Source organism: Epargyreus clarus, unplaced genomic scaffold (genome assembly GCF_041222505.1).
Source record: "Epargyreus clarus isolate Ecla_fem2 unplaced genomic scaffold, WU_Ecla_fem_2.2 ptg000007l, whole genome shotgun sequence".
Lineage (NCBI taxonomy): Eukaryota > Metazoa > Arthropoda > Insecta > Lepidoptera > Hesperiidae > Epargyreus > Epargyreus clarus.
The window spans coordinates 6360480-6377377 of NW_027332215.1; the positions used below are offsets into that span (position 1 = coordinate 6360480).

The window sequence follows — 16898 nt, forward strand, 5'->3', positions numbered from 1 at the left end:
GCAGAAACAGCTGTGGCAGTGGTGCCACTGCAGTCAAACCACAGAGGGCTCTACCACTTGAAAAACCCTGTATGTCCAGCAAAAAAAATATCGATCATCACCCATACATACAAAAAAGGTGTTCGCACCCCATAATCACTATATCAACACATTTATGAGCTCGGCTAATCAAACTTGAGAGTCCTTCAAAAATTGAAATCGACGCAGTGCAAAATTTGAAAAAATATTTTTTTAAGATTTTCTCATAGTCCCAATTCAATTAAACGGGAACCACGCTCGATTTGCGATACTATAATTGCAACGACCTCTCTTCAAATAGTTAAAAATATTTTATATTTTGCACTGAGAGTATTCGAAGTTTTAATGTGATAGGAGAAGCATTAAAATACTTTTCGCACGGAATTTTTCATATATACTTGAATATTATTTCTGCTTTTATATCTATTGCGTCACCAACCTACTGTTTCATTGTAAGTTAGTAACGGCATTTAGTCCAACAACAGAATATAGTAAATAGACTTTACTTCATCAAACCTATCGAGCTACCTAATAGTTTTGAAAGTTGCTAGGACCTGTATGATTAGACCGGGCAAGTACCACCGTCACAATTTATTTTATTTACCACTAATGTCAAGTATTCATTGGTCAAACTTTATGAACTTTTTTAGGATCTCTGATATCGCCGTTAAAGCAAGTAAAAATTCATTTCTAATACGCACATATCTTTGAAAAATCAGCGGTGCGCACCTGGGATTCGAAGCTTGGACCCCACGAAAGGCCGAGTTTCAACCACTTAGCTATCACTGCTTCCTGGAAAGAAGGGTAATAAATTAGATTTTCAAAAACCGATTAAATTGAAATCGGTTTTGCTCGTGAAGAGCACTGAATCACGTCGATTTGCAATCACTATCGAAAATCGAATCGTTCAAGTTATCTAACATTCAGTGTTACTGCTTGACAAGCTCGATTCTACCCGCTAATTGCTTAGTCCGTAGCGGACCGCATCTAAGTTTAAATTGAATGTGACACTTGATGTATAAAAGGAACACCTTGTTCCAACGAATACATTGTTAAACTTTCACGTGGATAGTACGAATGTGGACGCTATTTCGTTAATTAATTATAACACAATACAAGCATATTACACATTAATTAACACTTCCATTAACAGTAAACATTTTGTAGAAATCTACATATTTGAGAGTTCTGTCAGTTGTCCAAAAAGTTCTCAAAGCTAACTTTACCAATATTCTCATGTGCAGCGTTCCACACAATGACATACCTTAACCGTGATAATGACGCTTCATAGTGATGATGACGATTTTATAAACATTTAATAACCCTGAATCTCTTTTATATTTCTTGTGCAACACGTAATGGTTGCCTGGAATAGATCGCCATTTTAATGATATGGCCGCTAATGTATTGTATTGTATTCATATGTATAAGTGTATCAGTATCATTATATCATGATGATAATTATTATAATGATGACAATGATGATAATGAACCACCGTGTTCATCTAACATTCACTGTTACCGGTTGAAGAGCTCGATTCTACCCGCTAATTGCAGCATAGTACGTGAGCAGACTGCGTCTAAGTTTTAATTGAAAGTGACATTTGATACATACGAGGCGGTACGAATGCAAACTTCCGCATGAATAGTACGAATTCACAAATTATTTTGAATTAGAAAACATTATATGCACGTGTACATTACATATTATTTACCATATTAACGGTGAAAGAAAACATCTTGAGGAACATAAATTCCTGAGGATTCAGAAAAAAGTTTTCAAAAGAATGTGTACTTCACGAATTTGTTCATGGCCAGCCTGGCGGACCATGACCTAACCTCTTCTCACTTAGAGATTGGACCCAGCAATGGAGCAGACTTAGGTGCATAGTGATGATGACTAGAGTAATATAATATACTATATATATAATTATATAATCATAATGTGATTAAGATATTAATGATGATGATTGTGTCGATGATGGTTTTGATAAAAACCATCATTGATGATGACGATAATAAGTATGGTTATGCATACTATGTGGTGATGTTGATGAATAATCATCGCCAACATTACCAAATAATGATTATTAAGTTAATGATGACGAGGATGATAATAATAGTTACGACGAATCATCTTCATCAACATCACCAAATAAGGATTAGTATGTTATTATGGATGGCGATAAAAAATTAAGTGACGATGACAATGACGATGTAAATAAGTAAAACGATGACTTAACTTTAGTTTTGTGTATAAAACTTGCTCTAAGACGTGTAGGTAACAGAAAATGCAATCGCTCAGATCATATAAACCATGTTCCCGGTGTGACGGTTTCCATTCCCTTCAGTGATTGCGGCGGCACACACGACCGGATAGACCGCACGTAGCGTTTAATTGATTGTTACAGTCACACTATAGGCATTTTATGTAGCTGTTTTGTTATGGTTAGTACTGATCCCGTATACGTCAGAAAATGTTTAGTTCTTAACTTCTCATAAGACATACATGGTCACTTAAAATGAGAAATTTAAAATATTTTACGACATAAACCTGTGTCCGGGAGTCGTGAGTATTTTATAATGTATTGTATGTGTGTGTGCGTGTTTGTGTGTGTGTTTGTGGGTGAGGGAGTACGTCTTTTACGATTGTTTTAATTAAGAGATATAAGGATGTACTTTAGACAATACAAACGCTTCAAATTAATGACTTTGCGGGTTAAATGGACCACTACAAGCTTCTTACCTCGAGTTTTACTTAAAGAGGCGACAACGAGAAAATTACAAGCTAAAAATAGTTAATGCACCATCCGCTAAATTACTTCGCTTGCTTAACCAGACCGACTTTAAAACCGACGCTATATTTTTTAGATCGTTAGAACTAAATGGGTAATGCAGCGACCGTTTTCCTGTTGTAAGTCTTAAACAATTACATTATTCTAAAGACGATCCACCGTCTCGTTTGCAAGGCACAAGGCACAATTGTTTCCAAGTACTGTTATCTCTAGAACAGCCGAACATTTCGTTGCTTGATATTCATCAACTAAGTTTCCGCTCTCGAGTACCCTGTTGCATAACAATAATAGTTGTGCCATACTTTAACGTCTTGTACGCTTTGCTATTATGTATTTAACAAGTGTTAATTTAAAAAATATTAAGCGTCCTTTCCAATTGGATCAGTTTAAAGCTGTGGGGTACTATAAGCCTCCTCCAGTTGTAGTTACAAATCAGTGCTTAGTTTATCCATATTATTTAAGCTCTACTCCTGGATATAGACCTCCCCTAAATAGGCGCCAAGCCAACCGGTTTCGTTTGAAATATTCCTTTGAATCCAGAGATACGATACTTATAGACCACCTTTGCGGAGAGCAATCTGCACTAGTGGCACTGCACCTAAACGTGGTCGTCACTCGAGTACCTTTTGTATCTATCTGTCACCTGTCCCGAAAACAATGTTGCCGGCCCAAAGCCACTTCGGCATTGTAATTTTGAAGGCTATGTTGATAGGTATATAAATATAAATGCAATTAAGATTTTACTAACTAATCTTAGAAATGAATTATCACTTGCTTTATGGCAAAGGAAAACATCGCGACGGGAGCTGTGCAAATAATGTGCTCGATCTTACATCCAGTGTTTCAGCAGAATATTATATATAACAAAGTTAGGTGTCGGCTTTAATTTAATATATTTATAACAGCGCAACGTTCGGTTAACAAATGATAAGTAAATCTAAATAATATCTAATAAAATAAAAAATATTTAATTCTCCCCTGTCTGTCTGTTGATAACAGGGCAGTATCTCCTGAACCATAATAGATAGACACTTGAAATGTTTATTTACTGTATTAAAAATAAAAAAAGCTTGAGGATAAATGGGTTTGTCATATTAGAAACCGCTTCTTTTTAGCTTTTTTCGCTTTATCTATCAGTATTTGCTAGAATAAAAAATAATTGAAAATTTGGTGGTACAGCATCCTACGTGCTCGACTCACACTCTCCATTTATTATAATACAAAAGTATCAAACAAGAATGCAGTTCATCTGTAAAATATTCATTGTTTTGTTCATGAAGTGTAAATAAGATTAAAAGAACCACAGCGTCAGTTTTTGTCTTACTTCGCAACAGGAGACTAATTATAAAGTTTCCTAAGCAAAAAGTAGGCACTTGTGACGTCATCCAAGTAAATACTAAGTCGACAATTACTAAGGCATTATTTTAACTGTACTCAGCCTCTGTACATTTTCCAAATCAAATCAAACTTTCTTTATTGTGAAAAATGGGTCATAATAGTTCTCCATTGAATACAAACGCTTCTTTATTTTCCCGCCACAAATGGGCACACAATATACACAATTTAAACAGTATATACAATTTAAATCAAAATATACCTATATATGTTTAAAAAAATAACTAAAAAATATATTTTTATCAATTTTGTATCGTGAAATATATTTAGTTATAAAATGAGACGTCTTTTGTATTTACGAGTCTACTCAAACTAGGTTTGGTAGATATTAGCTCGACTTGGCGGAGGCACTGCCGTGCCTCCAGATTATTTTAAAACTTATGTTCGCACTTCGGTAGCCGAAAAATGAAAATGGCCTTATAATAAATAATACGAAAATGAAAAAAAAAGTAACACGTCGATAAAATCAACATTACTGTAAAGGCTTCGTATTAGGCTCAGCTTAGACAAAAATAACACCGATAACCAGACCCTGTGATAAACAAGATGCCTTGATATTGCAGCTTCAATTACTCAAAAATGTTGAAATATGAATTCTTCGCTAATATTGATTTCATGAGCTCGTTTCCACAAATTAAAAAAAAAAAAAATCTATAAAACTCATCTACCGTAACAAAATGTATAGAACTAATTCAATTTCCTAAACAGTTTGATACAAGCCACCGGACCCGATGTAAAGCGTCTATATCGCAACGGAACCCCGTAAGGGTGTTTTTAGTTCAATGAAAAAGTAGAGGACCTCAAAGCTCTACGATGAAAGCAAAATTCGCACCAGTTGTGGAAATACGTTGAAAACGAATAGGGTGCAGTTATAAGAGAGGTTTTTTAAGAAAATAGAGGTGTTGGCTAGCGAGCTTGTAAGTAAAAACCGTGCAATTGCAAATGCGTTTATTAAACCCTGTTCCCTATACACTGGTCTGGTGAGTGAAATAAATACTACGAGGCAATTTCATTGCGATTAATGTTTACGTGTCCCTCGTTACTCTGCGGAGGAGTCTAATGTTCATTGATTTCTGCTTTCCTGGTACATCGTAAACTGTATTAATTATTAAAACAGTGTTATCTGTCTGTATTTTTAGTAAATCTTAATGATCAGCCTGTCTGGTGATTAGTTTAAATTATAGCTATTTTAGGCATTAAAGTAATATATTGCAGTAGAAGTAAAACCTATCTTATTTATACAAAATTTATTTACAGATTTCCTTTTGAACGTCAACCACGAACAGTTTAGCAATAATTTTATTTTGTACATAGAAGATGAACGCAATCATTTTTCTACTTGTTTATTCATTGTTGTTTTCCTTCACCGTTTGCAATTGATAATTAACTTCTAATACGCACATAACTTTGAAAAAATACCGCGCGGTTTGAACCTCGGACCCTCTTACAAGAGGCCGAGTTTCCTAACTACCACGCCATCTGCCTTATCATTAATTACAAAAATACGCTTATAAACCCCTATAAAATCATCTCACAAAGAGTTTCTAATCTAAATAAATGTTCAGTTTATTGTCTCCAAACTCCTAATTAGATAATTAATTTCTGCTTCCGTTATTAATTGAACTGTCTTACCGTGTCTTATGAAGATAAACGAAAACTCTCACATGAAGACTCCGAGTTAATTAACGAGTCCTCATTGCGAAGGTGTTGATCTTACTTTATTCAGAACCAGCACATTTGTTATGGACTCAGGAATTCATATTAGTTTTTGCGGACTGCTTCGACAATACGTATATGACATTTTAATTAACTTTTTATTAAAGGGATGAGTAGGGTTGTAAGGATCGAAGGTCTAAAATATCAATAAAATCTAATATCAGAAGTTTATACTCCTAAACTGTTTTGTCTTGGCATATTTGTCAATTTCTAGTAAGCAGATATTGTCAAATTAAAACATGGATAGATTAATTATTAATAATGATGACGGCTAATTAATATGCTGAGACAAATCAGTTCAAAAAAGACGCTTTCTCACAGCCCACACCACACTTCCACGATAGGGAATGATGTCGTGGATGCGTGGTACACACACTAAGATAATAAATACACAAACACCCAGACCCAGAACATATATTTAAATTCATTATTTAGATTTCTGAATAGCCGGGAGTCGAACCAGGAGCTTTGCTTATCAGACCGGTATGGTGAGCGTTTTTAAGGGTTCCGTACCCAAAGGGTAAAATCGGAATCCTATTACTAAGACTTCGCTGTCTGTCCGTCTGTCCGTCTGTCACAGGGCTATATCTCTGAAACCGTAATAGATGGGCACATGGAATTTTTACAGAAGATGTATAGCGGTGGCAGCTATAACAACAAGTACTAAAAATAAAGTAAAGTTGAATATTCAAGGGGGACTTCATACAACAAACCGGTATTTTTCGGCATTTTTCGATCCAACTGTTAAACCCTACTAGGCAGACGATTAAAATTTTTACAATCCATTTAATACTATAACTGGTATTATAATAAATACAAATAAGAACCATAAAACATATTTTAATCCAGTTATTTTAATTTTATTATACGTCGATTACGTAGAATCGACGTCCTATCGTCGCCCCAACGCCATCCATTTTTGTGCTATATAACTAAGTATTGTTGAAAATTTACGTATCATTCATCATCATCCCTACGCCATCTATTGTAGTTTCATATAACTAAGTATTGTTGAAAATAATATATTTTTAAAAATAATAAACATTTGGTGGTACGGAAGCCTCCATGTGCGAGTTCGACTCGTACTTGGCGAATTATTTGGTACTTAGTCATACGCGAAATTTATTATCGATAAACTTTTTGGAAAAAAGACTTGACATGAATAATTTTGCCGTTAAACTATTCTTAAACAATTTAATGTGCATGAGAAGATGTACAACTCATTCTCAAACTTATATGAAGATGAGAAGGCAAAAAGTTGTGAAACTTGAGCTTACGTGTTTAAACACAGCACTTTATAAGGCTTTGAACAAATCCATCTCTTACACACTAAGTTTAATAAGTTAAAAGTTTTTTATTGCATAAGTGCTCGTATTATTTCCGTAGTTGGTACGAATTCTTCGCAGCTTATGTTTTATAACTTTAAACGCGTTCTTGTAGGTATGTAATGTCTGAGAAACTAGTCTAAAAGTTTTCGAAGTTCTGAAGTTTACAACTATAAAATATCTGGATCTCATAAAAAAGTTGTGGCATGAATACTTTACAAGCAAATACTAATAGTAGGTGTTCAGGTTACTAAAATATTAAAAATGAAACGTCAGACTTTTTATCTACGTATTTATTTCAGTTTACTCTCGAACATAATAGAAATGACGAAAAATATATGAAAGATAATACAGGCAGAAGGCCGAAGAGAAATAAAACTGAAAATAAAATCCAAAATCTTAACAGTAGATATTTAACCATTGCTCTCAATAAATATGTCCTTGTTACACACTTTAAATGCGATTGGTGTCCTACGTGACATATTTAAGGAGTTAATAGAATATTTAACCTATATCATCACTTCACCAGAATTATACAGTCAATTTCAATAGAATAGATAAAGGTTTCAAAAATACTAAATACCTATACACCCAAACGTTAATAAGTAAATAAACAAAACTAGCACCATAATTAGATGAATGTCGTAAAGTTTCAAACGTAGTGTACTACAGTGTTAAAAGTAGCTTTTTTGTAATATAGGAGTAGCATACGAGCATACAGTCCAACTGATGGTAAGTGGCGACTGCCGCCCATGGACATCTGTAATCAACCCCAGATAGGATTAGATATTCCTACCTTAGGTCGACCACAGATGCGCTGCAATTTTTAAGTTCTGACACAATCCGCTAGGGGCGCTGATTGGAAATAGTATGGGCAAATACGTAAACAAATACCAAAAGAACGAAAATCCTATCAAAATCAGACTAGTTGTTTTTGAGAAAATGGCGCACAAGAAAACATAGATACGGACCGTATTTTTGAGTCGCTTTAGAATCATATCGTGTTGATGAACATGAAGTTGACTAATAATTATTGCAATCAACTTGTGTCACTTTTGTAAAAAAAATACTCTAATATAACTCTAATAGACCTCACATTCTGTATACTCGCGATAGCATCAAATTAAAACTTAAATTTATATAAACTCTTTAACTATTTTTATAGTTCAGGTTTGCTCGCGGCGTTGTGGTTTTGACCCCGTTAGCAATGCGGAGAAAAAATTCAATGCAAATATACCCTCGCGTGAATATTAGATAGTAATACGGATAACAATTTGGCGCACTAGCGCACGCTGAAACACTTTCATGAATGGCAAATATAGAATTTTATTGCTCATATTAGGATGGATTTCCTGGCCGCGCAATCGGCGATTGGGACCTGTGTTTCGTGCTGGCCAATTGTTATTAGTTCATTAAATTTGAGGATCCATATGCGGTTATGTTGGCATGCTTATTTATACTGCATACGCCATGTATCGAACTACTGTATCTTCTGCAAATCTTCTTGCTACCCGCGATCAGTTCGTTCATTTTCAAGAAATCCTATTTGTGGTTTTTGTCATATCAAATCTTGATATGGCAAAAACCTCAAATAGGCTTTCAAGCCTGTAAAGACCTATTACTTCCGAATCACCGACATTTACGTAATGAAAATTTATTTATACCCCCGCACATAAAGTGCAGTGTATAATTTAAAATAAAATAACATCTTTCATCAATTTCATTTAATACCTAGATTCATTCTTTCATTTATACAATGAATATCATTCGTACAGAAAATAATTTCTTGAGGAAAACTACCGATGGAAACATTGTTGAGTTTTAGAATGTAGACGTTGAATGAAGTTCATTGTTTGTCTATTTAAACGAGACCTATCATTGAGTCAATTCAAGTAAATGAGAATGAATTTACTGTGAATTGCAGTCGCAAAACTCGTTCCATGAAAGTGCACCTTATCCTAAATTCAGTTCAGCAATACCATCACGGCGCAATTTGTTATTGCAGCCGGTATTGTATGGCCCATCCTGATTTCAATATTGTTATAATAGTGTGTTACTGCCTGATATACTACCAACCAGTAAAAAGCATTGAATATTTAATTTAACACATAATTAATTAAGGAACACTGGCATTACACATATTCTGCCTTTTATATTTTTTTGGTAGAATGCTTGTGATCCCATGTTAAATGACTTAAAATTGTTGGAATCCTTTATCCAGATGTCCAGTAATACAGTTTTACAATTAATTATGAAAATATGAAAAATGTTATAATAAAGAGAACACATTATGCATAATGATGGATGGCAAAACGTAAATTTGTATCGATCTTGAACATACTGTATACATCAGTATGTTCAAGATCGATACAAATTTAGGGTGAACACTGAAATGAAAATAAATGAACATAAATATTATTCAGATGTACCCATTTATGAACTATAGTACTAAATTCTGCTTTAACAACGACACAATATATACGAAGCGAATCTCTAAAACCAATTACGGTTACAATTGGAAAAGTTTGTCTGTGCTCAATATTCTGCTAAAATTGCTTTTGAATGAGTAATATTTCGGAAATCCATCTGTGGAAACGAATAGATAACATAATAATTTATCCTTTATTGCATATGCATTGCACTGTGCTTTTAAGGTTTATAGATATAAAATAAACAGGGCCGGATTTAGAGGTATAGAGGCCTTGGCGCAACAAAGGAGTGGAGGCCCCCTGGCCCCAAATTATTTTCCGAATAAAATGAACAATTTTTTCAGTTGAGTTTTTCAATAAATATTTTTTTGTGAAACGCAGGTAGATTCTTCTAGTATTCATGTTTGTACAAAGTATTGTAGATAAAGGTAAAACAGCGAAAAAAATCAAAGGATAAGATTTTTTTTAGTAGTGTTTACTAGTCGGAATAAAAAAAAATCCGACGTCTCTATTGTGGGTGCCCCTCTTTTGTGGAGGCCCCAAGGCTGCCGCCCCGGTTGCCTTCCCTTAAATCCGGCCCTGAAAATAAACATATGTGAGAGATTTCAGATCTTCGATTTTTAGACTTATATTGCCTTCTACTACATCAATGGCAAAAAAGAAAGTGTACTCCACATTCCCTTTGTTACTCGATGGTCGTAATATTTTCACTTTGGACTGTATCCTTCTTTGCGAGAAACAGTTACAAAAGGTCGGACTGGAACCGTTAATTCCGCTGAAGCTGTTTTTCCAAGTATTACCGTAGTTTGCTAAGTAAATGGGTGTTTAAATTTATTTACACGCGTGACTTGCGTTCAATTCTCTGAGCTGAAACTCCGGCTAGTCTAAAGTAGTCGTCAATTCTTTACTGTCCCACTGCTGGGCACTTCTCCCATAATGCGAAGGATAAAGCCATAGCCCACCAAGCTGGCCAAGTGCTAATTAGTAGACTTCACATACGTTTGGAAAGTTTTTTTAGAGGAGTCTAAGGCACATACCTTTGAACTCACATCAACCTACATAGGTTACCTTACAATGATTTCCTTCACCGTTTAAGCAAGGAATAAAATAAGAGGAGCGTGTCTTTGGCTTCAACCTCGGACCTTCTGACCAAGCTGCCCTGTTTCAAACTCTAGGATACTGCTTAAATTTAAACCCAAAAGCGTAATTCTTCTTCAGGTATTTTACGTTACGTTTAATACTTCACAGGTCAAATATCTTCATTCCTTTAATTACTGAACTTCAACGAATTCACCCGAATTGTTATGCCTCTTCCCTAAGGATTTAAATGTAAATCGTACTTAAATTTAATTTAAGTAACGAGCATAGCCATTAATTTCTGCTTTTCCTGTTCACATACATTACATAATAAAATAGATATTTATTTGTTACAATGGGCTGAACAAAAAGCTCTTTTTTAAAACTCTAAAGATAAGTGCGTAAATCGTCTTCGTCAAGTTTAGATCTTTATTTCGGTATGTGTTCCGCTTTACTTCGACGCGAGTTAATTTTTAATCAAACATTTGAGATAAATAGTTTCTATTCTACATTAAATTATATCATAGCACTATTACAGGCTATGATATAATTTAATGTAGAATATAAACTATTTATTATATTAATCATCATACCTGCGACAAGGTCTAGCTACCCGTGCAATGTTGATTTGTTTACGCGAGACAACAAATAAATTTGAAATTTTTGCAAAATATTATGTATTCTCTAAGACAGGAGCTGATTGTTTATGCATGTCCTATGTAACCTAACACAATACGGAGCGCCGTAACAAACAAAGTTATTTAGAATGCATGAGGTGCAAAGCTTTATAACCAGCGTTTTCTTACCTGCTTTGTGGTTGAACAATCTTTGTAAGAAAACTCGCAAGAAGATATAGGGATGTGTAATACTCGATTTTTAATAAATCGATCGATATTTTCAGGTCTCGGTCCAAGGATTCGAGGTTTTTTTCCACGTCAAATTTCAGAAATCATTATCAATCATTCGTTTTTATATCGTATTCATATCGTATCACAGTCGATTTATCTCGAAGAAAGAAAAATCGATTGATCAACTTTTCACTCGTTTTCACATCCCTAGGAAAATATAGCGGGAAGTGTTCGACATTACCGTTCGATAACTTTGGAGTGCTCTTCCTTTTTCGACGGCGATCGTATCATTGAATACACACTTGAATTGTAAACTACGTACTTGTAGTAAAAGTACGACAACAGACGGCGTACACTTCAACTATACGATCCGCGATTTCTCGTTGATTGTAAAGGAACTTTCGTATTTCTTGCAAGTCCCTGTTAGGTTTTCGTTTTATGATATAGTGTCTTCACTAATGATGGGTTTTGGTTTGTTTTATAGTCCCGTAACCAATAATTATAGACATCGGGGCCGAGTTTCTAAACCACTAGGTTATCCAGCAGTGATGGCCTAGTGGTTAAGAAACTCAATCAAAGACTCTCGATTAATGGTTCAAATCCCAGGCACGCACATCTGATTTTTCAAAGTTATGTGCGTATTAAAATTAATTATTACTCGCTTAAGCAGTGAAGGAAATTATCGTGAGGAAACCTACACATTAGATTTATAAAAAAAAATTCAGAATTATGTGAAGTCCACTTGGCCAGCGCGGTGGACTATGGCCTAATCCTTCTCATTCTGAGAGAATAACGGAACCCTTAGTAATAACTAAGCCCGTTGTGTTTGTCCGTCATAAATATGGCTCTATTTTTTGGACCGTACTTCTATAACTGCTATGATAACAATAATAAAGATTAAAAACCAAAATGGTGATGCGCGGCTTCGATTTGTACTTGAAGATATTTTATAATATAATTACACCAGCCTTTACACCAATTATGGTTTTTGATGCGTTCATTATTATATGCATAATTATTTTTGGAAAATGAAACAAAAACATGCAATATAATGATTCAACCTCCTTTTATCAGGAATTCATTTAAAATACCAGCCTCCGGTTTAAACTAACTGAATATTGAATTGAAGCTGTAAAAGCGAACAAAGAATTTACGGCTTTATTATGGAAACTGGAAAACTAGGGATTTTACAATGGAAAACATGATACAGTACTATCAGTTTTCCATTTTCAACACAAAACAAATTTTCATTTTGAATTAGGCATCACTAACTACTACTTTCAGGCATCACTAATTAATCAATTTATCATCAACAGCAGAGAGATAAGGTTTCAAGGTATTTAACTTAATTAAATCATTACAAAGCCTATGTATTGATTATTTATGAATTAATCTACATATATACTATTGTTTGTATTCCAACAACGAGTTTTTGAATAACGTGTTACAAACGTTTATTTTTACTCTATGTTTTTATTAACTTGTTATAACACGATGTCTGGATCAGATCTGAGATCTAAAGAATTTAAGTACTTAAACGATTGATTTATTGATTTGACAGGAATTTTATTGTAACTAATCTCAGAATTATGTGAAGTCCACTTGGCCAGCGCGGTGGACTATGGCCTAATCCTTATCATTCTGAGAAAAGACCCGTGCCCAGCAGTGAGACGGTAATGATGTTAATGATGACATGTTATAGTTGGGAGTGATTTTTAAGCAACTGTTAGCACAATCATGTTTTGCTCAGCACGTTTCGTATAGATAGTAGAGTGCCTTAAGCATCTAGAATTGAAAAAGCTCGGAATCCAATTACTGTCAACGAATTATTATGAGACCTGTTGGATTGTATTGTTGATAAGGTATATTAAAATGTTTACCAATTAAAAATCGTTGCTTTTTATTGAATAATAAAATAAATAAATTAAGGCATATAATATAAGACATTACGAGCTTAACTAAGTAATGTAGTGTCAAAATCGTGTTATAAATACATTTCTATCATATAATATTAAAAAGTAATAGTATGAAACAATAAGTGTAACAAAAAAAAAGTTTATAAAAAATATTTATTTAGTTCGCCTCTCATACATGCTTAAAAATGATTAAACTTCAATTATTCCGTTTTCGTCACTTTCTTCTACTTCACTTATTTTTAAGACAGGAGATGCATTAAAACAACTATCACCATTGCACTGTGAACACGCTGAAGTGCAGTATAAGCCACTTTTTCGACATCCGCAAGCATTACCACATCCTTTTTTACAATTACAAAATAGCATTTTAAGTAAATTATCTGGAGCTGGCGATTGTTTCATCAGTATTGGTTAAGGATAAGAAGATACATCTTGACGATCAACAGTATAAAAGTTTGGCAGAAGTCGTGTCCTTAAAAAAATTAAATCCTAAATTGAAGATCTTGCTCTCCATTGGAGGAGCTAGTAATGAAAGCGGTTTTCCCAACATGGTTGCAGACCATGCTTCACGAAAAGTTTTTATTAAATCAGTTAAATTTATATTAAGAAATTACTCTCTGGATGGTATAGATCTGGACTGGGAATTTCCCGCGATCCATAATTATAGATCCATTGTCAAAAAGCGGGAGAGGCAACACTTCTCACAGTTGCTCAGAGAAATCAGAATGGAGTATAATAGAGAAAAAAGGAACTATCTGCTCACCGTTGCCGTCGCTGCTCCTAAGATCATTGTTGACAGTGCTTATGATGTAGACCAAATAAACATGTATGTGGACTATGCCAATATCATGACTTATGATTTTCACTACTTTACTGACTTTACTCCATTCACAGGTCTGAACTCCCCCTTGTATGCCAGAGCCACAGAACAGTTATATATGGCTACACTTAACATAAATTATACAGTGCACATGTATATAGACAAGGGGCTAGATAGAAGTAAAATAGTGGTGGGGATACCAACATATGGACATTCCTTCAAATTATTCAATGCTAATAATGGAAATGTGGGAAGTCCAGCTCTAGGATATGGGAATCTTGGACAATTAGGATTTGTAAACTATCCAGACATTTGCCACTTTATGAAGACCCATAAAATTGATGTCAATGTACACTTTGATGTTGATGCAAGGGTACCATATCTGCATAGAGACCATGAATGGGCCTCGTTCGATAATCCCCAAAGTGTCATGAACAAAGCTGAATATATAAAGGAAAATAACTTGGGTGGTGCCATGATATACTCCTTGAATGCGGATGACTACGAAGGTCGGTGCATCGGTTTATCGGGCAGCTTGAAATTCCCCTTGGCAGAATCAATAAATAACACACTCAATGGAAACAACACTTCGTAATAGCTTCATGACAAACGATGAAATGGAACCACCACCCTACTGAAACGCAGAGATCTTTTGTTTTTAAACAAATACTTTACAAAGCAATATTTTTTTTGATATTGTAATGTTTTTATTTAACAAAAATGTATCAAAACGTCTTGAAAAAATAATTATTAAATTGAAAAATATGCACAGCAGAAAGAACACAACAGTACCGAAACACGTTTTTCAATCGACTAACCGTACCGAGCAGCTGCCGCTGCCCTTCCCCTTCACCTTTTTTCTACCTGCTCCTTGCTTTTACGGCCCTTTTTGACTATCTGGTATCTATGAAAGATGTTTTCTAAAATGTATTTTACTTAAATTATGAATATTTTATAAAAATATTTTGATTTAAAATGGAAAAATTGACAATTTCTTGAAATTAGTGTCAAATTAAGAAAAACAAAAAAGCAACGAAAAAAAATTGGTAAACTTTTTAGTAATTTATGTATAAAACATAATGCAGAAGGTCTCACATTAATACATTGACAGTAATTGGAGTCGGAGGTCAAACTCCCCAAGCACTCTACTAAGAAACAAATAACAAAAATATACAAGTGACTTCTATGTCACTACAAAGTAAAAATAATGGAAATACATTTTGTTTTAGTACATAGTTCTGAAGTCGGCGCTCAATATATTTCGTTGGGTAACGGCGTAAACAGCGTGTATAAAAATTCTGAAAGGTATGTGAAATCTACCAATACGCACTTGGCCAGCGCGGTGGATTATGGCCTAATCCTTCTCATTCTGAGAGGAGAACTGGCCCATTAATGGTATTTTAAGTATTTTACGTTACGTTTAATACTGCACAGGTCAAATATCTTCATTCCTTTAATTACTGAACTTCAACGAATTCACTTGAATTGTTATGTCTCTTCCCTGAGGATTTAAATGTAAATCGTACTTAAATATAATTTAAGTAACGAGCATAGCCATTATTTTCTGCTTTACCTGTTCACATACATAACACAATAGAATAGATCCGTATTTGTTACCATGTCTATAGAACAACCATTAATGGCATTAATATTATAAGAAAATATACATGTACTAAAATAACAGCACTATTTTCACTAACAATTTACAACTTATACAAACAATAACTATACCTTGGTAGTTAGATACGGCATCATTGAAACCAGTTTAAAATTGCATAGAATTTGCATGAAGTATCATAAAAGTTAGCTCAACCCCGTCTTCATTTAATATTACTACACTCGAAAACAACTCACTGAATACAACTGGGAGTTTAAGTTGCTTCTTTATATATTTCCAAAAATACTCGTAAGTAACTCCTGTATGAATCTTCGTTTTCCCGTGTGAAGTAACTGTTTCTTGTATATAAATAGCGGTTTTCAAATAAAAGTATTCTTTATAAGTATTTGTAAAATAGTAGCTACTGTTATACATTATCTGTAATTATCTGTTATATCTCTGTAATTTCAATAGATAGAGTCCTGTGACGGACAGCGGAGGCTAAGTAATAAGAATACTTTTCCACCCTTTGGGCACGGAACCCTAAAAATGTACATATTATAGTACACACACTCGTAGATGAATAATATGTAAGTGTGAATAAACATCCGATGAAACTTTCTCACTCCTAACTTTAACTAAGTAGGCACCCACTCAATTTGAGCCGTCTTCCACTTACTCACTATAAACTTAGTTTGAAAATGTTTTGTTAGACTCGAAGTTTCCTCAGACTTAAACTACTATGGTACAAAAAATAAGTAATTTATCGTAGAATGTTTGCACAATAATAAAATATTCGGCCTCGCTTTAACTTTTGATAGGTACTGATTTTTGCAATGCCTTGTGTAAAGTGTGACAAATTAGTAGACAAAGATGTATAATTGTAAATATTGAATTTCTTTTGCTAGACTTGGTGGGGTTACTGCCGTGCTCCTAGATGAATGTGGAAAAATTAATTTCAT

At 34.1% G+C, this 16898-nt stretch overlaps 2 protein-coding genes across 2 annotated transcripts in view; both read left to right on the plus strand.

The window, feature by feature from the left end:
• The window catches only part of LOC140743298 (peroxidasin), a 103187-nt gene that overhangs the window by 32710 nt on the left and 53579 nt on the right, over positions 1-16898 (plus strand). The gene's annotated exons all lie outside the window — the stretch shown is intronic.
• On the plus strand, positions 13937-14956 carry LOC140743297 (chitotriosidase-1-like). The gene has a single exon (XM_073074461.1). It carries the CDS (start codon positions 14068-14070, stop codon positions 14932-14934), a length of 867 nt encoding a protein of 288 aa, XP_072930562.1. The 5' UTR covers positions 13937-14067; the 3' UTR covers positions 14935-14956.